The 26881-nt window shown below is 43.1% G+C and overlaps 1 protein-coding gene across 2 annotated transcripts in view; it reads right to left on the bottom strand.

Annotated features, from left to right (window-relative positions):
* Positions 1-26428, bottom strand: part of msrab (methionine sulfoxide reductase Ab) — a 37856-nt gene extending 11428 nt beyond the window's left edge. The window contains exons 1-5 of one of the 2 annotated variants that reach the window (XM_080512545.1): positions 26320-26428; positions 18432-18500; positions 18151-18270; positions 14371-14475; positions 2292-2398 (exon numbers count right to left, since the gene is read on the bottom strand). In XM_080512545.1, coding sequence (XP_080368671.1) covers positions 2292-2398; positions 14371-14475; positions 18151-18270; positions 18432-18500; positions 26320-26392 — 474 coding nt within the window. In that variant the 5' untranslated portion in view covers positions 26393-26428. Of the gene's footprint in view, positions 1-2291; positions 2399-14370; positions 14476-18150; positions 18271-18431; positions 18501-23567; positions 23627-26319 lie in introns of those variants that run through there. The other variant, XM_080512546.1, reaches the window with a different exon arrangement.
* Positions 26429-26881: the final 453 nt, after the last annotated feature.

A 26881-nucleotide genomic window follows, 5' to 3' on the forward strand; every position in this document is an offset into this window, starting at 1 on the left:
GGTATGGGTGAAGGAGACCCCTGTATGGAGCTTGAACTACACGGTGTCCACTTCAAAGTCCAACCCAGCAATTTCTGGTTAAATGCTTTCTGATGCTTTTTACATGATAAGATATAATAATTGGAGCTGCACCCAAGCAATGTAAAGCATAACATGAAGTCGACATTGACGTCGACATGATGAAAGTAATAGTGACGGAAAGCTCGATCATACTGGGGCAAGGAAGCTATACATCCATGGTGCGAATGTCCCACTTTTGGTGAGTTTGTGTGAACTGTAGCCTCAAATTTCTGTTCTTAGTTGAGTTGCACTGGGTGTGGCCATCTGCTGCTGTACACCATCTCTGTATGGTCAGAGGAGGACTTCTGCATATCTTGGTTGTACCAGGTTTGTTCATTAACTTGTTGTTGTGTTTCTATCATCTCAAATAAGTTTGGCTATTGTCCTCAGGCGTTTTGGCCCAGAAATATGCCCTCATTGGATATTTTTCTCTTTTCCGGACAAATCTCTGTAAACCCCTGAGATGGCTATGCATGAATATCCCAGTAGATCAGCCATTTCTGAAATACTCAGATCAGCCCATCTGGTACCAACAAACATGCTATGTTCACTTTAATCATGTTTCTTACCCATTCGCATGCTCAGTTTCAACTTCAGCAGTTCATCTTGACCATGTCTATACCCCTGAATACATGAAGTTGCTGCTAAATGATTTGCCGATTTGCATTAATGACTAATTGAATGTTCATACAAAGTTAAGTTACATTATATTCTTGTTATCATCCCGTGGAATTAGTAGTTTAGTAATAGTAAGTTGTTTTTTTCCAAACACTGTCCCTGCACGCGTGGGTGAGGGGGGGTCATGGTCAGTTGACAACTGAAGACTGGGGTCATCGTCAGTTGATAGCCTGTCAGTGTTGGCTCTCTGATTTGATTGCCAGCCTCTTTCACTTTTCCTGCTCTCCTCCCCCTAGCTCCCTGCCTTCTCACTCCCAGCTGCCACTCCTCTCCAACCTCTGACCTCAGCCCAAGGCCAAGGTTGGGAGGTTGTTACCAGAGCAACGTAACAGCCCCGCAAGCCCATGACTGCTGACCCCAGGAGCCTCAAGTAACCATGACGATCATAATTTGCTCCCCTCTACCCCTTGCTGACTCGCCCATGAATACCGTCCACAGGGGGGAAGAGATGAACAAGCCTAAGTGATGCAGGGATCAACGGCTGGACGAATGGACGGACGGACATATGGATTGAGAGAACAAAAGATGGACGCGTGTCCCATTGAATGGGAGAGCATTAGAAAATCAGTTAGGATGACCTATTGACCCTCTTCTTCTCTCTCAGATTAATAAAGAACGTTTCCCTGAGTGAATGTAGGTGGAAATCTTCTAAATAAAGCTGGATCTGCTTAACTAAAGAGCAAAGGAGGTCACCACTCCACACACAAAGCTTTTGTTATTCAAATAAACGGAACTTCTCAAAAACTCGGCTCAACTCGTTCAACAGCCTGGGTTTCGAGGTGAAAACTTAAAATATGACTATATAGTGCGTAACATGTTCTCTGATGTAGATCAAGCAAACCTGAAATTGTAATAAAGTATTTCAAGTTACGCATCATTGTGATCTGCAAATTTTTTATAAATATGGATCATAAACACTTCACTCCTGATTGCTGATTAGCCATAAGACTATGACCATTGACAGATGTAGAGGCACGTATAACTGAACATTTCACCTTCAAAGTTGATATTTGAAAAGAATGAAGATAGAGACATGTGAGGATTTAGGCAAGATTGACAAGATCCAAACTTTGATGGCGAGAAGAATGAGTCAGATCACCTCTAATACTGATACGGTTGTAGGGTATAGGGTCTCTCTCTGCAGAGGTCAGTATCTATCAAAAGTCATCCACAGTTGGTAAGGCCACAGGCAGCCAAGGCTCACTGATGCAAGTGGGTAGTGAAGGTCGGTTCATGCTGTTCGATCATACAGACAACATACTGTTACTCAAAGTGAGGCAGAAGTTAATGCTGGTTCTAATGCAAAGGTGTGTTGTGCTGGAAAACCAGCCTGCTGGTGAAGTAGTTTCAATCACAAAGTCAAGGGAGAGCATTTTTATTCTCCTCTGCATTGAAAATAATGAAGCAGAAGGGATGAGACATAGACCAGAAGGTGGGCGCGGGGGCATGCATCCCCACCATCCATCCCAGCAATACTCACCCTGGTCATGTGTAACACACTGCTTGACGAAAGATAATAACCAAACCTTCTAATGTGTGTGGGGATATCATACCTGCTGGTAGGCCACTTTACTTTGCAGTGCAAGCAGCTGCTGAGTGGGGTTGGATGTGTAAATGGCTGAGCGATACTGAGTACCATTGTCATTGTGCTGCCTCATACCTGCATAAAACACACAGACAAAAGGAAAATAAGACACCCCACAAATAACCGTAAGTACCACAATCACAGCAGACACAATGCCATTTGCATGTAAAAGGTTTTCACAATTATGTCATCATCCAGCATCTTGAATTCATGAAGCCAAATGAATTCAAAGATCACAGCGGATTCGGGCATTCATTAGGAAGGCCTGTGGTGAGTAGGTGTACGGGCACATGGAGGTGGGTGCATTTCCTCCCTCCTTGTCATCTCCGTGGCACTGTCAAAATTTTCATCAGCTTTACATCAGTTTGTTTGGAGGAGGCCCAAGACTAGTGTACCTTGATTAGGAGGCCAAACAGCTGCCATCACTTCCATGCTTTTCCAAGGCGACAATCCTGAGCATCACTGGCACCCGTGGACACGTCAATGCCGGGCTCCTCTGTTATTATCTCTCAGTCTCTCTCTCACTCGGTAATCGTTTCCTCTCTTTAGTGTAGAGTGTCATTCTGTTCTTCACCTACCTTTTTAAATCCTAGTCTTTCTCCACTGTTGGCCACCACAGGCTACCACCAGGCTTGTGTGTGTATGTGTGTGTGTGTGTGTGTAAGGTCTTCACAGATATCCCTTTCAGCCCACTGACAGTGACACCGGCTTAGTTCATTTAAAACAACAGATTTTGTTCTTCCTTGCGGCCCAGTTTCACTCGGTCACATTTTGGCTGCTGGTCAGTGAACGCTACTGAAAATACGAATGGGTAAAGACCCTTGCTATATTTTAAATGCATAATCCTCTCTCTGTCTCTGCAGTGCTTCGTGCCTTATTGACCGGTCCGTCTTTGACGTCTTTTTTTTTAATAAACTTAATTACCTTAATGTACAATTAATTTGCTGGCCATTTCAGGGCATCAAACAAGCTGTAGACACAAAAAAGATGCATTTTCCACCCCCTAATAAAAGGTTATACGGGAACATGTTGACAAGCAGATTATTTATACATCAGATGGGGTGCAAGATTAGGATTTTTTTTTTACAGTTCAGTTTTTGCCCATCTAACACAGTGGAGTTTGAACATTCGGCTCTCTTTGTACTGTCCACCAATTCCTGAGGGGAATTTATAGCCTTCCAGTCCCTAAATGTTCAGATAGTTACTTTAGCACTTGGCAGGCTGTTCTTGGCAGGTTGTGTACCTTTTTTTTTTTTTTTTTTTTTGGTTTTGTTTTTTAATTCTGAGCTGTCTTTGCTGAAAACTACCGTATGCTCGGCTGGAAATGAAGCTGACCAGAGTGGTGAGAAAAAAAATCAGGATCCTTAGGATTTAGGCTGTGAAATCAAAACAATGCTGAAGGATGTGAACAGAACTGTCTTCATAAATAGTGACACCTTTCACATTATCAAAATATTTTCATTGTTTATGAAAAAAAACATTATCAAAGCCTTGTGTGGTGAGGATAGTAGTCTGAGTCCTGGGATATCTGTACAGAAGAGTGGAATACAATATTTCTCAGATGCATCTTTATCTGTAGGAAGCCAGCATAACATCCTAAACATATGGATATAATGTGTTTGACCGTGTATAGCTTCATGTCTAAGTAATTTTATGAAATAACAGTTATGTTTGAAATTTCTGATACTTTAACTTTCTCCCATTGTGACATCTCATCCCCTGATATTCTATTTATATTGTGGGAGGATAACAATTTCCCCAACGGTGCAGACGAGATGTCACCCTGACACGGTGATCTGCATATCTTGTTCTCTTTAGATTAAATGTTACCTTGCATCATAGTGTCACAACCTATCTGCGACACAGTCTGTTCAAACATAATGGCCATAAGTATTCATCTGGTCTTCATTCAAATCGCAGCAGACAAGCAGACATCGCCTGCTCTGCAGCACGCGCCGAGTAAACTCATGATAACTAATGTTGTTGCCTCAGAGAATTTGCCTCACGGGGAATTTCTTCGACAAAATTAAATGCTTGTGTGGTTGAAATATGATTAAACAAGTGTGTTGTGGAGAAAACCCTGTTGAATTCGAGACATATATCATCAGCTTTACAAAGCAGGGCAATACACGAAGTGCTTTCAAAATCTGCCACAAATAAAACCAGCGTCGTAGTAATTTAACTGTGATATCCCAGCTATTGTAGCAGGAGTACCACAGTGAACTTGATTAAAAAAACAAACAAACAAACACACACAAAAAAAACCCAACACAAAAAAGAGACGTGATCAATGTCACACTGCATGACCTCAGTGCGAATACCCAGATTCATCTTCAGGATATAGGCCTTTCTGGGTTTTCTGAGTTTTCATGTTTTGCTTATACTAGCAAGGATTCTCTCTGGGTACTTTTTTTTTTTTTTTTTTTTAACCAAAATCAAAGGACAGGCTTGTTAAGGGGCAACTCTGGGCAATTGTTTATCACTGTGATGCAGAGGAGAACGTCAATTGTGTTGACCCCTGTGGCTTGAAATTGAACAAAGATGGTAGAAAAGGTGTTGCTTTTAAACACACACACACACACACACACACACACACACACACACACACACACACACACACACACACACACACACACACACACACACACACACACACACACACACACACACACACACACACACACACACACAGACAAAGAAGACCTGTCATTACATTATTTAGTTGCAATATCTCTAAATCCATATCGTTAGTGCATCTTAGCTCAAAGACTGGATCCTGATTTTTTTCTTGGAAGATTGCTGCTTTGGATAATAAGTGGTTTGCACTGTCGCCTGATAGTGAAAAAAAATGGCCTTGATCGACAGGCTGTAGGCCTTTCTGGGTAGAATCTGCACGTTGTGCCAGGGTCAGTTTTCTCTGGGTACTTCAGCTGCTCACCACAATCCAAATGCATGCTAGTTAGGTCAACTGGAAACTCTTAACTGTGTTTGGCCAATTGTGTGTTAGCCATGTGATGTATCCTGCCAGTATTAGCTGGGACATCACTGAATTGATGTGTTGAAGGAAGCTGGTTCATAAGCGTAGAAAGATTCGTAGTCCATTTTTTGAAAATACTTTATAGTAAAACACAAAAAAATATAAATGAATCAGAATTTTAAATGTATTTAATCAACAGATGGATGTATTTAAGCAACAGCACTCTATTTTGAGTAATAACGGTCAAGTACAAAAACAATCATATGTAAACTGAGCATTTTTTTGATCTTGGTTGCTTGTATCTTCATTCTATTTACTCAACTCATCCAACAATGGACTGATCTAAACATACTTGTATTTCAATTAATGTGCTTTCCTGCCATCCAATGCATTTGTCTCCTCATGTCTCTGCAGCCATCTCTACCCTCACCCTCTTTCTCTCCATCTCTGCAGTGTTGGATGTCGGCCATCTTGCCCACAGCGCTGCTGTTCAGTGACGAGGCTAATGGTTGCCCCTCCATCAAAGGCCACCAAGTCACTCTGCCATTGGCTGCCCACCAGAGCCTTTACTGTGATTGGCTGTCTGGCAGGGGTCTTGTAGTTTTGCTGTTGCCCCTGACCTTCCCTGCTGACTCGAGACGCTGACCATCCCAACCACACACTTACACACATGTAGACTCGCTTTTGCATGTGCGAAATCGTGTATGGACAAATTATGAATATTAATGAGGGGGAAAAAGCCCATCATATATCACCAAACTGCTGGTTTGACTGCTGCAATTTGATTAAAGCTCTTTTATCGCTGAACAGCATTAATTCTCAAAGTAGCAGGGAAGACATTTAATATCTCATGTTTCCCAAAAAATAAGTAAAAATAACAAAGGCTTTTCATCACAAAGAAATATCTGACGACACGGCCTATCAGAAGAAAAGTCAAGGGACAAACACCCTTGAGTGGTAATAGGAGCTTCAGACACAATTAAGATTCATCTCATCTTCTGAGATCCATCCACCATCAGAAGAGTAGCTGCTCCCTAATCAAAATATTAAAACCATCCAAAATATCAGTCTCGCTTTTGATTATACGAACTCCAAATCCATCCCCATAAGCATTCAGTCCTCAAAGAACTACAGCAGCAACAAATACCACCCCAAAAAAAAGACTCAAATTCTTCCCCTCCCGCCTCCACCGTCTCTCCTGCTTTCTCCATTTTTAACAGCCCCCTTCGTTATTTTCTCCATCCATCAAAGGCGGCAGTAATTATTAATGAGAGCCTCCCTGTTCTCTCTGCATTATGCATGAGAGCCTTGCCTCTGAAAGCAGAGGGTAATGGGGGTGGACAGAGGAGGAGGGGCTACGGGTCACACATGCACACACACACACAGACACACGCGCCGCCTCTCGGGGTCACTGACCTATGCCTGCAAAAGCCAAAAATATTAATTAATTACCCCCCACCCCCAAACCGTAACAGTAAAATAGTCCCTTTAACGAAAATGAAAGCCAGAGCCCAGACAAAGTGGGAGGGTGTTTGGGTGCCTAAAAAGTCTTGGAGGGGGAGTCGCTTGTCTCTTTGGCTGATGTTAATGCACCAAACCTGTGCGCCCAAATGTACATGCAATCACTTTTTGGGCTTGTTGTGCTCAAACCCACTGAGATTTCTTGCAACTCTGTAAAATCTTTTCCAGTGTTTACCCTTGCACCAAAAAATGGTTCCACTCAGCGTGTCCCTGTTGGCTGTTGGGGATAAAAGCCTGCTATTTCTCCCACTTCCCAGTGGCTACACCCCCCCCCCCAGCTATAACTGCTAATATATACTGAACAATAATATAAATGCATGGGAGCATAAACACTTTTGTTTATGCTCCCATTTTTCACGAGCTGAACTCAAAGATCTAAAACATTTTCTCGCAATACACAAAAGACCTATTTCTCTCAAATATTGTTCACAAATTTGTCTAAATCTATGTTAGTGAGAACTTTTCCTTTTCCAAGATAATCCAACCCACCTCACACATGTGGCATATCAAGATGCTGATTGGACAGCATGATTATTGCACAGGTGTGCCTTAGGGTGGCCACAATAAAAGGCCACTCTGACATGTGCAGTTTGATCACACAGCACAATGGCACAGATTTTGCAAGTTTTGAGGGAGCGTGCAATTGGCATGCTGACTGCAGGAATGTCCACCGGATCTGTTGCCTGTGAATTAAATGTTCATTTCTCTACTATAGGCCGTCTCCAAAGGTGTTTCTGAGAATTTAGCAGTACATCCAACCGGCCTCACAACTGCAGACCTCCAATAAAGCAATACTACACATTTCAGAGTGGCCTTTTATTGTGGCCACCTTACGGCCCACCTGTGCAATATCCATGTGGTCGAATCAGCATCTTGATACGCTGCACCTGTGACGTGGGATGGATTATCTCGGTAAAGGAGAAGTGCTCATTAACAGATTTAAACAGATTTTTGAACAATATTTGAGAGAAATAGGTCTTTTGTGTATATAGAAAATGTTTTAGATCTTTGAGTTCAGTTCATGAAAAATGGGAGCAAAAACAAAAGTGTTGCATTTATAGTTTTGTTCAGTGTATATTGTTCCTTTGGCTCCCACTTTATCACTTTCTTCTTGCCTTCCTAACTCAAATTCTATCTATTTTTGCCTCTTGGGTATGTATGGTTGAGAGTGGGGAGAGAAGAAGACAACTTGAGCAAAGCATTGCCAGACTTGCGATTTTCAGTTCCAAGGTTAGGGACATTAAACAAAAATAGGTGAGGACGGAATAGATGACAAAGAGATGAAGGTGGAAATTCCCTGCAAAAGGTAGAGTCTGTGGATGTTTAGCACACTGGACTTGTCCTTCCAGGGTCTCAATGGAACTGAAGAGCTGACCTCAGGTTCTTCTCTCGGGCATCTTTTCATACAGCAATCCATCACTCATTAACAATACAGGGAGATTGGCCTAAACTCCAAAATACTTCATGGCACCATCTTTCACTCACTGAGCCACCTCGCTGCCCCTGCATACCAGCACTCAAACAGATGTAAAACAAGAAAAGACTGCAAATGAGGCAAAAAAAAAAAAAGGAAAAAAAAGGGGGAACTCGTTTAATTACAGAGAAGAAAGAATAACAAACATTTCAGCAGTCAGGCTATTGTCAGTGTCCGCAATTAAGAAATGTTTCTGCATAATTGGTGACTTTTTGCGGGCTTCTGAGCATGGAGGAAAAACATCTGAAGAGAATTCAGAATTACTTCACTTGGCATTGCGTACCAATTAGACTGCAGCAGAGTGAGCACTAATGAACAATCTAAGACTGTTTCTTTTTCTTGCTTCTTTACCTATTTATTCCCACCTCTTCACTCTATCTTTAAGCACTGATTCAAATTCAATATTCGCACGGTCGGGAGGGAGTTTTAACAATGCCCTGTGTCAATTTCTGAAGGGTCACTAGAGATTTGACGGTGTTGATGGAGTTGTCATTTGTACTATTGTCAAAAAAAAAAAAAAAAGTACGCTGGAATAAGACCTGATAACTGCAGTCTTCCCTGAGTGTGTGATGGTACTGAGGGATGTGCCGTGCCCGGCGGTCCCGCTACGACTGTGTGCGTGCCAGCAGAGCTCTCTCTTCCTCTCCACTCTTAGCTGCTATTTTTGCTCTGTTCTTATGTAAGCCGCTCCTGACGCGCTGGAGACAGAGGCAGAATACGGAGTTGGGATGGTGAGAGCATCCCCAGCGGACACACACATACACTCCGCTGCACGTGCAAACACATGGGCTCACACACACAAACATACTGTATACGTACGCAGACACATCAAAAAGAGTGAGTATGTGAGATATAGGGGCTTACAAAGCAAAACAGAAAATAATGCTCTTCTGGCTGTCAGTGAAATAACACATATGGAGGATAGCTTAAATAAGAGCTATGAGTGTCTGTGTAAATTACACTAATGGGGACATGTAGATTACAGTCATAATCTAGAACAACCTCCTCAGTTTCAATTTCATCATCTCTACACTAGAGCACTGCTATCTAACGTGATCACTTCATGTTTCTGGGCATGTTGTCAGAGCACAGTGACTCTGGCCCAAAACTGTTTATTTTTAGCTGCACCTAAGTCTAACAAGCAGTGCTTGCTCTCCTGTTGTATTGCAATCTGTCCGGATGATAGCATGATTTGGATCACTCAATTTCTACCCTCGTCTATCTTAGACAGCATTAAGGTCAGCAGTTTCAACAGACGCGGCATTATGCTCATTTTCTCAAACTATTCTTACACCTATGCATTAGCATTAAGTTTATCCAATAAATACTATTAAAAAAAACCCCCAAGAACATTATTTTCTAAATTCCGGCTGCAAACTGACATTAACAATCCTTATAACATGGATATTCGATAGCGCATAAATGGCCAGTTTTACATTCTTGGAGGCAAATTGGTTGAGAATAATATAGATTTTTCAAATGCACAACTTCTTTTCCTGGGGAAAAAAAAGAAAAGTCAATTGACAATGCTTTCGAAGCACAAAAAGACACCTAAAAAAAGTTTTAAAATTGTCTAATTTCTGTATAATCAAATGGACATGCAGAATTCAACCCCCACACTGTGCACACACGTGCCGCAATCTCCATAAATTAGGGTTTGTCAGCATGTGTGAGGGTGTAATAACCGACACCTGGTAATGAGCATGCTATCCACAGCCAACCACAGAGGAGAAAATGCATTTGGATTAGGCGTGTGGGGGTGGCAGAGGTCAACGGTCAAAGGTCAAGGTCAGCTCCTGTGGGGTTTGCCTTTAGATGGCAGGGGCACCCCTAAAATTGAGGGATGTGGTGACACAAGATGACATGGGGGTACCCCAACGGGGAATTGGCGTGTGTCGCAGCCAGCTGGGCTTAAGATATTGCATAAAAGAATATTCATGCTCATTTCAGTTGCCATAAAGTAACCGCCACCAGCATGAGTCAAATGGAAGACAGCTTGATTCACATCATTTCTGTGATGTGACCATAGCGGTTATAGCGTATATGTGAAAATCAATTAATACTTCATATGGTAAGCTTAAAAAGAAATGTGTGTTGCAAGCAGTGAAAGCAAAACGCGGGTGGTATAAAAAGTGACTTTCTGATAAATGGTTTAACCTCAAGGCTGAAATGCATAAAAGAGACCATTATCAGTAGTTTTTGAATTATACTCAACTGTTAAATAGATCTGCCTTTTTGCGACAATATGAATGCCTACCTACTAGGGCGAGCGTGCATGTACGTGCAGATGTTATCAAATGAGGACAGCTGCATCGGCCATTTTAGCTGTACATTTGCGTTTTTGTGTCTATTGGCACATGACTGTAATGTCTGTTCACTGACGCAGCATCCACAACCCAAATCATAAATACTGCACGACCACAAAAAAAAATTTAAAGGAGGAAAGAAGGAAGAGGAAGTATAGGATGAAAAGGAAAGAGAAGGAAACAATGAAGAGGGGAAAAGCCTTGGTTGTTAAGATGAAGGGCGGCAGAGGGGGGTGGCGGGATGAAGGAAGACATGGGAGAGCAAGGAAAGGGGGAAGGGAGGATGAGGAATGGGGGAGGAGAAGGAGTGGAGAGTGACTAAGAGATAAAAGAGGAGTGAGTGGATGTGAGTGCGTTTGTGTGATGAGTGGACGGCCTCGGGGAGCGGTCGACTCACGGTGCTGCTCTGCGGATGTACTGATGGGCTCTGGGCCGTTTGCTCACTCACCCACCTCGGTGTGCTGCTCACCGCAAAGAGGACAAGGGGCGGAGGGTACAGGTGAAATGGGAGAGGGAGCATGGGTCGGGGAGGGGGAAAGGCAATCTGGGAAAGAATGTGCAAACGTGGATGAAAGAAGTAAAGAAAGGAAGAAAAAAGAAATCACTAAAAAAGGCCAAGAGCACTGATGACTTCAAGTTGAAGTCGATAAACTGTGCGAGGGCAACTCCAGAAGAGCTCGAGCGAAGAACTGATTGGTTGGCAGGTAAAGGAATCAGCCAGACAAGATGCTTCTGTCCCATCTTCCGACACGAGGAAAAGAAAGAACAGGGCCTACAGGCCTCAGTAACAATCGTGTATCCGACTGATATGCCACTTTGTGCAGCTGTGAGCATCGTCTGCAAGTGCGACGTGCGTCTGTTAAGCTTAATGACATGTAAAAAGTCAGCAGTGCCGCTGTAAGCTGGCGTCATGCCCACGCGTGCATACGGGCCACATGAGCCCACTATGAGGTCAACAGTATGCTTTTGCACGGAGGAATGTGTCAGTGCTACGTGAAACAACAACAAGACGCATTTGCATCTGGACATCAGCTGAACTTAACCGAATGATGTTTTCAACCATTCCGTCGAAACAGAAAGGCTGCTTCTGATGCCCTTTGAACAGGAACAAGAGTTTGACCGAGCTCGAGTTTTTTGGCGCACCCGTGTGAAGGTTTGCACAGTTGAGGAGTTGTCTTAGCGTCGACATAAGAAACTTATAATATGGGAGCGTGTTGAATGGGGGTTTTATGCAACATCCCAGGGAAGCCTGCAGATTGAGACTAGTGTTGCTGAATATGGAAAGAGGGCACACAGCAAAGGCTGCTGGGAGTTTCTGATTGGCTGCTAATGTTGCTATCCAGGCCGGGATTGGTGGAACTGATGCAGCCCGACATCACGTTGTCGGGACTAAACCCTTTTGAACTGAGGCAAAGCAGAGAGGCACAGATATCAAAACACATACACGCACACATATGTGCATGCACACACCCACATACACGCATTAAAAGGAAGCGTTACATGCATCTGAATATGCACCTGTGCATACTTCCACATGCACGCCAGCACTAAGTATATGGACCTGTGCTCTGTGTTGATATGCATCAGGAGAAAACAGAATTCATAATGCTCCAGGGCCCGTCTCCATATGCAATCTCTAGTGAATCTGCGCAGTTAAAAGGGAAAAGAGTGAACTTCCTTAATTTCTCCATTCTCTTTTAAGCCCAGCTCTAAGGTGGACAGAATAAATTGGAGCTTAAGCATGCGTGAAGGCACAGCCAGCGGGCCTCTTTCCACCACTCCACGCTACATTTGTCAAATCAGAGGAATTTCTGCTACACGTGAACCCAGAATCTGAGAGGAGAGAAACGGCAGGGATTCACATTTAAGTCACGCGCAAGGAGCAACACTCCCGAGGAAAAAAATAAATATAAAATGGACATCTAAGTTTGTGGTTAGTTATTTCAAAATATGTCGCCAAGCTCAATTGTGACAAAAAAAAACAATACAAAAAAAACAACAAACAGAGTGCATAGGCAATAAGCTGCATGCCATTAATAAAACATGAGATGAGACAAGGCAGTGAGTCAGGGGAAATGCATGACTACTCTTTTGGCCTCACTGCGTTTGCCCCGTGGCGTGCCGGTTCGACTCTGCCTGTGCCTTTGCCCGTAGTGAGACGCGTCTCTGCCCTCGGATACGGCGAACACGGGGAGAACCTCGTCTGATAAAGAGGTCGCGATGTCTTTTGATTGAACATCAGACATCAACTGAGTCTTCTTCCCCGTCTCCTCCAACAAACCGAATTCTACTCAAACAATCAAAGGGAAATGTGAAAAATGCTGTCAAGTCACCTTTCATGTTTATATATCCAAGCGGTTGTGGTAGATACGCAAACATGGCAGACACTTCAGTGTATTTAGGTCACACAGTGTATGAGAAAGCAATCATGACAGATGCAAAAGGGATGACGGAACTGTGGTGGGCTTTCTCGTTCAGGTGCGCGCGCGTGTGTGTGTGTGTGTGTGTGTGTGTGTGTGTGTGTGTGTGTGTGTGTGTGTGTGTGTGTGTGTGTGTGTGTGTGTGTGTGTGTGTGTGTGTGTGTGTGTGTGTGTGTGTGTGTGTGTGCGCGTGTGTGCGTGTGCATACACCCTCACAAGCCTGTTTTAATGCTGAAGGTCGGGCCTATGAATCTTTGATCCACCTCTTCTAAACTTGTCATGGCACTCCCTACATTCAATATGAGTGAGCAGAGTACCTTTTTGCTTCTCTCTCGATCTCGCCCCTTTACACGTACATGCACATGCACATACACACACGCGCACACGCACACGCACCCCCCCCACACACACACACACACACACACACACACACACACACCTTCCATGTGTCCTCCTGGTGCATTAATGTTCTTACATCACCTCCTCCAGTGAGCACAGAAAACAAGAGAGCACAAGGCTTGAAGAAATAGGTTGTGGGGGATGGGGGCCCTTGTTGGCGCTGTAAGCGTATGTGTACATGGATGTGTATGTGAGTGGGTGGCACAACTGTGGTACGCTGTATAAAGTATGTAGCACAGGAATATGGACCGCAAAGCAACCGTATGAATTAATTGGGTGAAACGCTTCACCATCACAGCAAAGTTTATGGGAAATTCACCAGAATCTTGTGATTCACAACTTCCTGATTGCTAAAAAGGGACTGAAACCATCAATGAAATGCCACGAGGACAGTAAGATTAAAGACATTATTCAGCAGAGGAAGATTAAGATCAGTATCACCATTGCATCAGTGAGAAGCATGTGCAGGAATGGCAAAGGCTAGTTCATATTGGAAATAATACATACCAAGCACATGCTCAGCAAGACATTTTTTTTTTTCACAATTGGGCAAGAACATGCACCACACTGGTGTGTCTCTCCATGGATGGCTGGATCTCAGACACATTAACACTGTCTGGCGTTGACTTACACCCATGAGACCTCCCCCCACCACAATGCACACGCAGGCACACGTCTGGGCATCATCCTTCTGCTCTAATACACTCCGTGCCCCCTGGGACGGGTCTTATTTTAGGGCGACTTTGGGGTGTGCGTGTGTGTGTGTGTGTGTGTGTGTGTGTGTGTGTGTGTGTGTGTGTGTGTGTGTGTGTGTGTGTATGTGTGTGTGTGTGTGTGTGTGTGTGTGTGTGTGTGTGTGTGTGTGTGTGTGTGTGTGTGTGTGTGTGTGTGTGTGTGTGTGTGTGTGTGTGTGTGTGTGTGTGTGTGTGTGTGTGTGTGTATACTGCTACCTTGTGTAGGATTGTGGTTCTCCCAAAATTGTTTCAGCAGCTCCTCAACGCTGATGTCTTTAGGGGAGAAGACCACTCTCACCACCTCGGTGTGTCCTGTCAGACCTGGGGACACATTAAGAAACTGATTTAGTTAGAAATAAGCTATCTTTTATTTTTTTCGTCAGCTTTCACACGGTCCTTTCAGATTAATCATAAATGCTGGACATAAAAAAAAAAGAAAAAGAAAAGACTTTTATCCCGAATCAAATATTTTAAATGTCACCAATATCAAGAATAGAGCACTGGTAGTATACTTGAGTACGGGATGTGCATGCCACCGAGTGCAGTGCCACAGGTAGGAAATTGTTCAGGTTGAATCCACACAGCAGTGTTGTTGCTTATGGCACAATGACAAGGGAAAGAGAGAGACAGACAGAGCTACACAGAGAGGGAAAAGGCACTGCAAAGGTTAAGCTTATGGTGGAGGTTGCCAAAAGCACACAGTCTCTCGCTCCTGTCTGCAGCTGCCAGGACCCCGAAGCTTCAACATGCTGCCTGCAGGCATTCTCAAACTCGGGGCTGCTTTAGGTCTCACACACAGGTGCACCTGCACAGGCACACACATGCATATAGAGTGGGGAAAAAAAAGGTGATCAAATTCTCACCATAAGCACAGATGTTTTCAGAAATAAAAAGATAATTTCCTCCTAAATGCATACAGTAGTACTATATATATCCCATGGACACACATGCTAAAACCTTGAGATGCACCAGGTGCATCGCAGATAATGGGAGAATGACTGTCAAAATCATGCATATAGTCTGAGACTCACTCTGCACACTGCAAGGATGATTTCACGTCAAATTCACATTGACAACTTCACCCGTTTTCATCCAAGTTCTGAACTGCACATCTTTCAGTGTTTTTAAGCAATCTGTCACAACGTCGCTGTTTATGTTAAAACCTTTCTAGAAGCATGAAACATTAAACACTTTTATCGTCCTATAAGATTTTTGTTGATTATATTAAGTTGTGTTATGGCTGCAGGAAAATAATAGCAATAATTAAAAAAACCCAAAAGAAATTCTGGAAATACAACATCAGAAAAAGCTGTTGCTGAGAACAGTTGGGGGGAAAAAGGTGACTGTGAAATGACTCTCGAGGCTTGTTCTGTATGAAAAGGGTGAAAGGATGAGAGATGACAAAGACCACTAAAGCTGCCAGAGGTTCAGTGTTTGGCTGAAGCACCTTTCAGCACGGTGAAAAGCCTTCTGGGTGATTACAGCCTTACAAATCAATATGACATCCTGTTACACTTTTTTTTTTAATTTAATTTAATTGTTTTCTGCAGTTTAAACAGACAGAGCAGCACCTTTTCAACTATTGAAAATTGTCTTAAACAGCATTAACTGCTAAGCAACAAAAGGATTGTATTTAATGTCAATTCTAAAGATTATGGTTTTGTCTGGGGGAATATGGCGTACCTATAGAGGCTGCTCCAGAGCCATTTTGTTTTTTTGTCAAAAAAAAAAAATGTGACTTCAAATTGACGGTGCAGAAGGAAAAGCACATGGGGGTAAAGCATGAATTGTGCCTGGGCTGTGACATTTCTCTCATAAGCCACTGCTGGTGCGAGTTGTGATCGATCAGAGTGAAAACAACACAATGCAATAAAATGGCACAATTATCTTTTCCATTTCAGCACCACACACACAGTAAAGTCAATTTAACTGCTCAGTGCTACAAATGATTTGAGTCACAGTGAATAAAACTGCCGAAACACAAAAGCAAAAAAAGGCGGAAAGCTCCCTTGTTTAATAATAATAATAATAATAATAATAATAATTATTATTATTATGTTCTTTCATTATTCAAATTAAAATCCAAAGGGTATCTTTAAAATAATAGTAGAAAATTGAGCTTTCGCATATGGAGTTAAATCCAGAAGGTTAAAAAACTTGCTCATAGTTGACTAAACCAGGACTAACTTAAACCTTTGTATGGTACTTGTTCAATATTCAGAAACTGAAAAAACCCCCACATTATTCAGATCTCACTGATGCCTGTATAAGGTTCAACCGGCCTGTTGTTTCAACTCTACACTGCTGAACCCTACCGTTCAATGCAGTTGAAAAAGTTGACTTTCAAGATTCACAGTGTCCTACATGTATAACCTTTGCCTCACAATTTCATGTGCTCAGTGTTCATCTTTTGTGTCCTATTATATGCGCCTAAAGAAACACAGAGAATTAGTGTTTCTTTGTTATACCACTACAAAACACCTCAAACATCCACATGTCTGTCTGAAAAGGAGACAACACTCCATTCATTTTCAACAATAGGCAGCACAAGCTTGTTTACAACACGTACTGTTATGTCAAATGTAGACCTAAAGTTGACATTTTGGGGATCATCCCTAGAGTTTAACATGTTGTTGTGTCACTGTCTTTTGAGACACGACTTTAATTTCATCGAGCACTGTCTGCATCAAGCATCAGAAGACTGTTCTTTACAGCAAACATGCTTCAAAATGGACTGTACAATGAAGCAGATGAGGTTAAAATATTGTGATTGATTATATAGTCATGTCCTCTCCACTCTCACCTGTCTGTGTTTGTCCTCCCAAGACAAATCTGACTGCACCTCAACCTCTATTTCTGTCTGTCAGATCATCCACCTGTCCTGCCCGTCCTATCCTTTCCAGGCTCTTCTGACAGTTCCATCAACCTCTTCTTTCTGTCTGTCTGTCCTGCCTTGGCTGTTGACAGCTCCTCGGTCTCATGCCGTCGCAGTGTTCTGCTCCGTCATGGCCACTGGAGCGATGCCTGCACCCTCTCAGCCAATGGACAGGTAACCATTCTTTCTCACACTTTTCTTTTTCCCCGCCTCAATTTTCTTTTCCGCCAAAAAGTTTATTTCCTCCCCCATTCTTTCACTTGCAGCATTCTGTTTTCCTTCATCGCCACCTTCTTCCAACAGTTGACCAGCTTGTGGGAGGCCGATAGAAAGTGGGGGCTGGGAAGCAAACATAGAAATCCTGTGGATGTCTCACAAGATCTGTCGTACTTCCCCTCCATTGCGCACCCCCCCTTCCCCCCGAAAAAAAATGCGGGTTCTCCCGATAGACTCTGTGCCTGCCTGCAATGATGTGCGCTGAGAGATGGAGAAGGCTCCAACTCAAGCTGTCTCCAGTCTCATGAAAAGCAAAAGAGGGACACGAAGTGAGACGCAGCTGAGTCATTTAAATTATATATCAAGTCCACATTTATCTGGTAGCATACTGACAGAAGCCCAAACAGACAAATTCAGGGACCCAGACAGGTAACCAAACATTTCCAACAGCCTCGATGGCAAATGGAATTAATGCTCATGTCTTCAGTACGTTTGCCAAATTATATTTTCATGGGAAAGAAGCCCAGTTATGGTGCTTCGTACACAGTAACCTCTGTTGGCGAAAACGCCGCAGTACAGCAAAGTACAGAGCCCAATCCTTACAAGTAGGTCATAGGGGGGTGGGGATGGGGGGTGTAGCCCATCTGGAGCAGTGCATTCTGAGTAGTTGACTGCAGATGAAGGAAAAGAGCAAGAGGATGCAAGCTCTACTTAAAACAATCTTTCAAACCCTGTATCTTTTTCTTCGTCCTTTGCAATTTGTGGTCTCTTGAAACTTGACTCATCACACACTGAAGTGTACCGCCAAGTCACTTCATTTCCTCACAGGAGAGCAGTGAGACTGGTTAATATGAATCAAAGCGTGGGGGAGGATTAAAAAAAAAAAAGAGAGCAAAGTGCAGTACCTGAGCAGACCTCATGGTAGGTGGGGTTGGGCGTGAAACCATTGGCATAGCCCACCTGGGTGGAAAACACTCCTGGAAGTCGCCAGAAGAGTTTCTCAGCTCCCCAGAAGCAGCCCATTCCTGGACATACGCACAGCACATAAACACATGCATAATTAGACTGTCTGTGCTGTGACAGAACCAGCGTTCCCCCAAAATGTGTTATCAACCACAAACTGGTAATGAGGTTTCCATATTGGATTATTTTCTGATTTCTTAAAAGTGTGATTGTGCAGTCTCACCAAACATGATGGTCTCCATGCCTTCTGGAAAAGGCTCCACAGTTGGATTCCCATTGACTGCATGCTTGCCTGTGAAAGCAAACAGTGTGCAAATATTTTATCGGATCACAACACTGTGTTGCACTGGTACAAATTACAGTTTGTGAGCAAAGAGGCCCATTAGTGGCTTGAAGTCGGCCTCCTAGGTCTTCACTTCGTTACAGGATGACCCGGGCCAACGGATCAGAGCCAGAGGCTTCTGTGCAGGAAGACAGTTAAGGGATTACACAGCTTTGACCGCTATCCCATCCCTGCTGTCCTCTCCCCAATACCCACAATTTAACACAATGAAACAGTCATTTTCCGCTTGTTCACTCACTGCAGTGTGCATTGAAAGCAAACGTATTTGGTGCCACAGGTTGTGAGCGGAGCAAACTGGTGTCAACTCTTAATGGGACATGTATCCCCTCACATGCAGGGGAGGGATCCAGGGCTGTCCTAATCTTAGTAATGTTAAAAATACCCAATAAGTAAAACAAACTGGAGTGCTGAGAGGTGGTACTCTGCTGCCAACTGTGCTGCATGGTATTAAGCTCTAAAAAGGAAGTGTGCGTGTGTGTGTGTGCGTGGGTGCGTGTGTGTGTGTGCGCATATCCCACAGATGTGTGAGGAGGATTAGGGTTTAAGAAGACTGAGGTGACTTAGCGTGCAAATCTCCACTAAGCAAGGCTGGTTTGTACTGCAACCACTAATATTAGTCTACAGATAAACAGGCCACAGGGTACACTAAGAGCTTAGGCACACACCAATAATGGATGCTTGCTCTGAAGTTCAAAATGTGTGACTGCTCGCCGACTGCTCAGATGTTACATGTGACGTTGACCTGAATACAAACAATCTCTAATCTGATGCAGACATAATAGTTTTTCTTTTCCTTGGTAGGTGAGGGATGATCTCTAACTGTGACAAAAGGCAACAACCTGCAGTTTATTTCAGACTTAAAGAGTTTATTATGAAGCCACACAGCACAGAAGCACTGAGAAGAAACAGTTTCTCCATGCCAGTACTCCACGGATGAAGGGCTTGAAGGATGTAGGAAAGTAAAAAAGAAACACCATCACACTTGAGTTGATAATGCCCTTCTTGATACATAAGGGCACTTTCTGATATTCAACAAAACTGTTTGTTTTGGTTTTTTTTTTTCCAGTGCAGTAACAGATTGCAGGAGTATAAAGGGCTGAAATGTCACAGAGGCCTGGCTGCCCTCAGGCAGTCTCTTCCTGCCCTCCTGTTGTGAGACAGTTCTGTCTTTTAGCAGCAGGTTGTTTGGCACTACCAGGTCATGTTCATGAGCACAGTCAGCCACAATCAAAGTATATCTATGTCAGCAATCGCACTGGCTAAATGTTCTCCCTCCGTCGGGGTGACTTGAGCTGATGGGAGGACAGGAGAAAGCTTCCATCCTTCCGTGAGTTTGTAGTGACTCTATCGCTCGCTCACGCTCCCCCTCTTTGTCCTTTTGTTTCTGGCCACGGCGATAAAAAGTAGCGAAGTTGCCAAATGACTGTGAGAGAAAGAGAGAATGCGAGAGCGAGAGGGAGAGAAGTGTGCGATAGAGGAGGTGGAGAAGTGGGAGGAGGAGAGATCAGCCTGCCAAAACAATAAAAGGAGTAAATAGCCAGTGAGAAGCAACAGATGAGGGTAGCAGAGAGGCAATGAAGGCTTCATTTGGCTTTTAGAACGCCATGCCTTCAGGCACTATATTAAAAAAAAGCACCCCATCCAAGTCAGAAGACAGAAAACAAACAAGTAAACAAATAAACAAACAAAAAAGGAGAGACAAAGATGAAGCTAGCCAAGAACATGCCGACACAGCACTGTCCAGAAGAGCCAACTTTCAGCCAAACTTCCCCGCCCTCTCTTCTCTCTCAGCTGCTCTCCATCTTCGCTTCACACTCTACCTCACACCACCTTCCCATCATCCCTCACTCTTTTCTCAGCGAGCACGTGCACGGTTGCCTGCGCGCACACAAGCAATGCAATCAGCCACACAATCACTTGCACACCAACCTCTGCAGTGAGTGTGACTCCCATGGAGCCTCTGGCGCTGGTCCAAACAGTGCCAAGCTGGCTTCTTTCACTGTGCCTCGTCCAGCACCCCCCCCCATCCCCCCCCCCCCGCCAGACCAGCGCCCACACCCATTCTGCCAGAATTACCCCATCTAGCACACACAGGCACCGAAAAAGAGCTGGCTTGAATACCCTCACTACGCTGCCTCTCTACGCCAGCAAAAGAAAGAATAGAGGACGACAAAAAAAACAAGCAGGGAGGTTGACCGACTGAGCTCACAAAAGAAGAAATACAGACTGAATATGGGGGAAGGATTCATGAAAAGGATTTTTTTTTTTTTCCCAACTTGGATGAGATATGGGCGTAATTTCTTTTGTTCGCCTTTGTTTTTAAGGATATCTGAAAAGCGCAGAGCACGATGCAAAGTAAAGCCGGACTGAAGCGGAATACTTTGGTCACCTTTTGTTGCTTTTAGCATGGCGGCAGTAGGCGGTTGGACCAGGACCAAAACATCGGACCCGACGCCAAACCAGTCTGTTTGAAACGAGGTTAAGGGCACAACAATCTGGCTGTTGCTTAGCGGATAGTGACGTCCAGTTTGACTTGTTTGGGTGGGCTTTTAGTCTTTGTTACCCACCGGTTTCGACCCGTGATCCCACGTTTCTCACCCGCAAAACTGAAGTCCGAGCGCTGCTGCCTCCTCTCACTGAGACACGGGAGAGGTACTGTCTGCGGATGCCAAAAGTGGTGATGGAAGGTCGATTTCCAGGCTGCTCTCTTTATTTCCTTCCAAAATCCATTCTCTCTCATTCCCTCTCTCTTCCCCTTCCCTCCCTCTTGCCATTCCTCTTTCTAGCTTCACACAGGTTGGCAGAGAGTCAGGCACGAGTCGTCGGAGGAGGCTGATGCTTTATACCGGTGCCAACTACCCTCTGCTGTATTGGAGGATGGGTAGGAGCGAGAAGGAGTGGGGCAAAAGAGGGGAGGGGAGGAATGTGGCAACACTGGTGGGAGGTAGTCCATTTTTAAGAACAGTAGGAGGTAAGGAAAGTAAATGATGCCACTGTGGTCTTTCAACTAACACAACTTGCTGTTACAGCACATTGCACACGTTTAAAGCTGTCACAGTCCAAGGTTGGAAAACTGTCCAGACTCTGAAGAGCACAACTTTCAACCTCTCCATGCATCCCATACATACTGTATCTTAGCAACGGATACAGTTGCTATGGAGAAGCCCACTTACTATAGCAGCGGCTCCATTATCTCCTTCCAGGAAGATGGAGGCACATCCTGTTGGGGCCTGGTCAAAAAAATTCCTAAAAGCTCATTTGTGGGGGGAAATATGGCGCTGCCTTCATCTGGCAAGGAAGAATAAATACATAAAACACATCATATTTACCAAACTATACTAAGACAAAGAGCTTAATCAGCTCGGTCAGGAGATACACCAATCAACCTTAACAAAATGACCACCATTTAAATTTTCCGTACGTTCCCCTTTAGCTGCCAAAACAGCTGAGAAAGACTCCACTAGCCCTCTGAAGGTGTTTTATGGGATGACATCAAATCTTTAGGTAATCTAAGATGTAAGGCTGGGCCATGGCTCGTGCTTGTGTGTCCAGTACATCTCCTGGTGTATTTAGATGCCACGTCAAGCCCTCAAACTTGTGATACTCAAACTCTTTTGAGAATGAAAGTCTGTTGAAAGAAGCTGGCATCATTAAATACCCTTTTCAATTAAGGGGTGTACATGGTCTGCAACAATGCTTAAATGTGGGTTTCTATCCAACATCCGCATGGTTGACAGGATCCAATATTTTCCAGTAGAACATTGCCCAAAGCGTCACACTGCTTCCACCGGCTTCGCTTAGTTCCCAGAATTCAACATGGTGACGTGCTCCAATGTTAACTGACGTACATAGGCCCGACTATGCAAGTTATTGTTCCGTCACGCAGAACTGTTGTTCTGACTGTGCAACAACTTGATAGAAAAAAAAAAAAAAGAAGAAGAAGAAAATAAATAGTGTTATTTACTTCACCTGTCAGTGGTCATAACATTATAGTGGATCTGTGGAAATGAGAACAAATCTATTCATTTTAAACACAGTGTGTGTCACAGTACACTCCGGTCTGTCACAGACTGTGCTGAGCAGGATGCATGGCACACCATCCAGGGTTTCCAATTTACCTGCCTGACTGTGGAAACCAGATCACCGAGAATAACCTCACACAGACACCGGGAGAGCAAGCAGGCATCATATTTCAGGTCGCATTGCCACAATGGGGAACTGGTGTTAATCAGTGAGCCACAGCGTTGCCCATGAGCAAATCTCCCTCATTTATTTATCTTGTGTTTGTATAGCTAATTTGCATGCTTTCTCACTTGCTTACATGTTTTTTTTTTCTTCCCCTCTAAGCTCCTTGCAAAGCCAAAAACAAGGGCATGCGGGGAAAGCAGCCAGGCAAAGAAACAAGTGAGAAATAACGCTAGAAATATATCTGCACCATGAACCTGCTTTTAAGAGTTATAGGGAAACATGTAACAAGAGATTGATTTTGGTCAGCTGACCTCCCCATCCTGTTTAGAAGAAATATTGGCAGTCTATTCTGCTCTGACTCAAAATAATAGCTACTGTGCCCCTACCATGTAGCAATCTGCCACTGGATCATTCTCGCCAAGGTCACAGAGTACATTATACAGACAAGAGCAAGGGAGGGAAGGCAGGACAACAGCATGTCTGAACAATGAACGAGGAGCTTCTTTACGGCGGCTGGAGGGTGAGACGCAACTTTCAAAATTAGTGATCTTCATTGTGGAGAGGGGGCGAAGTGTGCGCTCTCACAGACACACGAGGATGAGGCTGCATGGGGCATATGTGGAGACTGTCCCCGCAATCCTTAAATTACTCACGCTTACTGGCCCACACCACCAAACACAGGAGCATGCTATTCTAACACACATGCACAGGATAGCACAAGCCTGCCCTCATCTAAACTGCCCCCCCCCCCCCATGGTGAAAGGGGAGGAACAGATTTCTGCCATGCGGTGTCTCCGAGCTGCTTCGACAGACGGAGAAGGAACTTACGACGGGGCGGAGCCTTCATGCGCATAATGCCCAGATGGGCCCCTGGACGCTGCGGCACTGTTTCCTCCTATGCTCTCACACCAAGCTCCCATAATGCACCTTGTGCATACGAGCGTCTGAGTAGGCGAAAGAGTGGCAGCATCAGGTTTGTCCTTTGTGATGTACTCCTACCAGACTTCCTGTTTCAAAATAGTGTGATGAAAGCTGGATGATATCAAAGAACGAGGAAGAATGAATGAGAAAAAGACTGTGATACATACTAACATTAGATTCAAAAAGCATGCAAAAGGACTACAATACGTTCATTTCATATATTTAAACTGAGAAAATGGAAAAAAGAGAACGTCAGGACTTCTCAGTGCCAGTATGTCTCGCACAAATGCGGGTTATCCTGATTTAATCAGTGTTTTGTAGTGCAATCTCACAACATGTCAAAACAGGCTTTTATTGCTACAACAGCTTCAGCGTTCAACTCATATACTTGAATTAACTGCTAAATATATAGTTTTTTTTACAAGCCCAAAGACTAATTAGAAAAAAAAAATGAAAATAGTAAATATCTATCAGGGTAAAATACAAATTCAATCTGTAAAGGAACTGTAAATGCAAGGTTATTTCAAAATCCATTAACCATGAGCTTCTTTTTTTTATTTGCTGTACTAAAAACATCAGTGAACTAAGTAACTTCTGCAAAAAAAAACAACTAATATTGAGAAGTACGGTTATGAAACATGTTTGTGGATAAGTACCGGTAATGCTTATTAGCCTTTACGACAGGCCGGTGAGAGGCTTGGAAAAACATTTACAGGGCTTTATCAAAACTATGAATCAATCCAGCAAAGAAAGTAAACAGACATTATTCAACCTGTTCTGCAACTTTGTCTCAAATGACACAGCAGAAATTAAGCGTAGAAAAAGAAAATGGAAAAGGGCGTTGTGTTATAAAAACACACATACAATAGAAAAGAAACTGCTACTTTCAAGGAGTTTGACTTTAACTGAAAAAAAATTATAATATTTTAGCTACATTTTTCTTGTCAAAACATTTCAAAGCTTTCTGGTAAACAGCTAAACCATATGAACAAACTCCAATATATTGTATGTATTGTATTACATTAATACATTCAGTATTTGCATTTTCCACTACTGTGCCTCCAAAGCCACAGAACTACAGTGATCATAATTTTAGTCAACAACATTTCAACTACCTTTTCAAGCAGTTTCTACTAATTTACATTGAATCTGCAACTTGTAATCTGATGGATTTGAAGCTGTATTTAATGTCCAATATATCACTGACTTTTCTTTGGGTGTAGTTACTTCTCACCTGACTGTATAAGGATGCTATTATACATTATGATCATGACTGTATGAAGATTATTTTTTTATCAGTTTTTTCACAGTCAGACTAAAACATATGCCAATCTTTAAACATATTTGTTGTCTATATCAAGGACTCCAAATTTAAATAATAAAAATAAAACATCACTTAATCACTATAGTTTGCCAAATCATAGCTTTTTGCAAATAACACTTCTAAGAACATTTAAAAGTATTTTGTCATTAGTTATCCAGGTCAAGACGGCCTGAATAGACATAATATCTATAGAATTGGATAAAAATTATTTTTATCTGGTGATTATATTGTGATTTTGCATCAAGGGCAATGCAAAACGAGGTGGGCCTAAACACCACCAGATGTTTCAAAGACACTATGATCTCCATCAGCACCAGCTGTCATTTAATCCTGGTATATGAGGCACATTTCATTTCATTTCATTTCTGGCAATTCACAATCTAAACTGGACACCTGGTGGGTGACTTATATCTGAAATATCACATTTTGTAAATAAACAATGCCTTTTCTCATACACTATAACAATGAATTCTATTCTGTATTATCTACAATTATACCTCAAAAGTGCACTAGTTTTGTGAATCAAAGGACTTGACAAACATAACAGGTAATAATTAACATTAGTTCAGTCAACAATCACATGTCTAATGTGCTTTTCGTCAGGTTATTTAATGGTCACGCTGATCCCTGCACCATTCTTCAAATGTAATGTATTTTGAGCCCCGTGTGTAAATAAAGAAAAAAAGTTCTAAAAAAATGTATTATTTTTGGGAAGAATAAAGAAGGAAAACAACTCTGGAGTATTAGAGCCGAATTTCATTTACATGCTATGAAAGCATGAAATAGACAAATATAGACCTTGTACTTTTGTAAAGTTGAAGGTCATCCAAGTGGTGCAAACCAGACATCTTATCAATGCTTTTTTTCCACAAACACTGATAAGATGGTGAATTTAATCACTTATTAAGCAGATATAAGTTGAAATTGGCATATGAATGTATATGAAATGCATGCATATTTCTATTTCTTTCCTTCTAAATTATGCAATGAGTTTCATCAGTGGGGACGACATTTTATCCGTTTTTCCTGGTGTAAACGCTCTACTTTGAGACAAATTAATTTCTATTGTGATAAAATTGTTGCTATTTTTTTACAACAGGAAACAGGCGCATCTGTCATTTACCGGTAATCCTTAAGATCGATTTAATTAAACTTGAAATGTATTTATACATCAATAGAAGATGTGAGCTTTTGTTTTGTTTTTTCTTTTTTTTTTTTAAACCAGAACCTGCTGAAGTGTTTGTTTTGGTTTTTTTGCCACGTCACGGAAACTTCGGCCAGGACACCTCGCGCGAGCCACCCCACTTCCCCAAGTTGCCACCGTGCGTAATTTACCTGTCACGACCATTTTCTCCTCCCTCCCCTTCAGAGCGCGCTCCCTGCTCGGCAGCTGCGTCTTGTCGGTCATTATGTGTCTGTCGACTCACAAACCAGAGACAGTTTGTTTTGGGGCCAAATATCTGAAAGTGGTCGCGTGCCTCCGGTCTTCCGCTCCGCGTCACAGCAGGACACGGGAGGGGGGAGGGAGGAGGGTGGAGAGACGGCGGAAAACGCCGTCGACTATGAATATTCATCGTGCGTGGGCAGCGCCGTGCACTGCATATTAACTAGTCATGGGGTTAATATGACTTTGGCACAAAAGCCTGCAGAGCAACCGTGTGCGGGGACGAAATTAAATTTAAATAAATATCCGCGACGCGCGGCATGCAAATGAGCACGCGCCAATTATCCGGATGCCAGTCTGTGGGAGGCGCTTCTGGTTGACCAGGTTGGAGAGTGGATGTATAGATGGTTAGGTTTCCCTTTGTGGTCCATTTTACATCATAGGACGAGTGCTTGAGGTTAATGTGCATGGCTAACACATGGAAGAGGCCAGTGTTAATAACACACAAAGTAG

The sequence above is a fragment of the Blennius ocellaris genome, assembly GCF_963422515.1.
Source record: "Blennius ocellaris genome assembly, chromosome: 17".
Lineage (NCBI taxonomy): Eukaryota > Metazoa > Chordata > Actinopteri > Blenniiformes > Blenniidae > Blennius > Blennius ocellaris.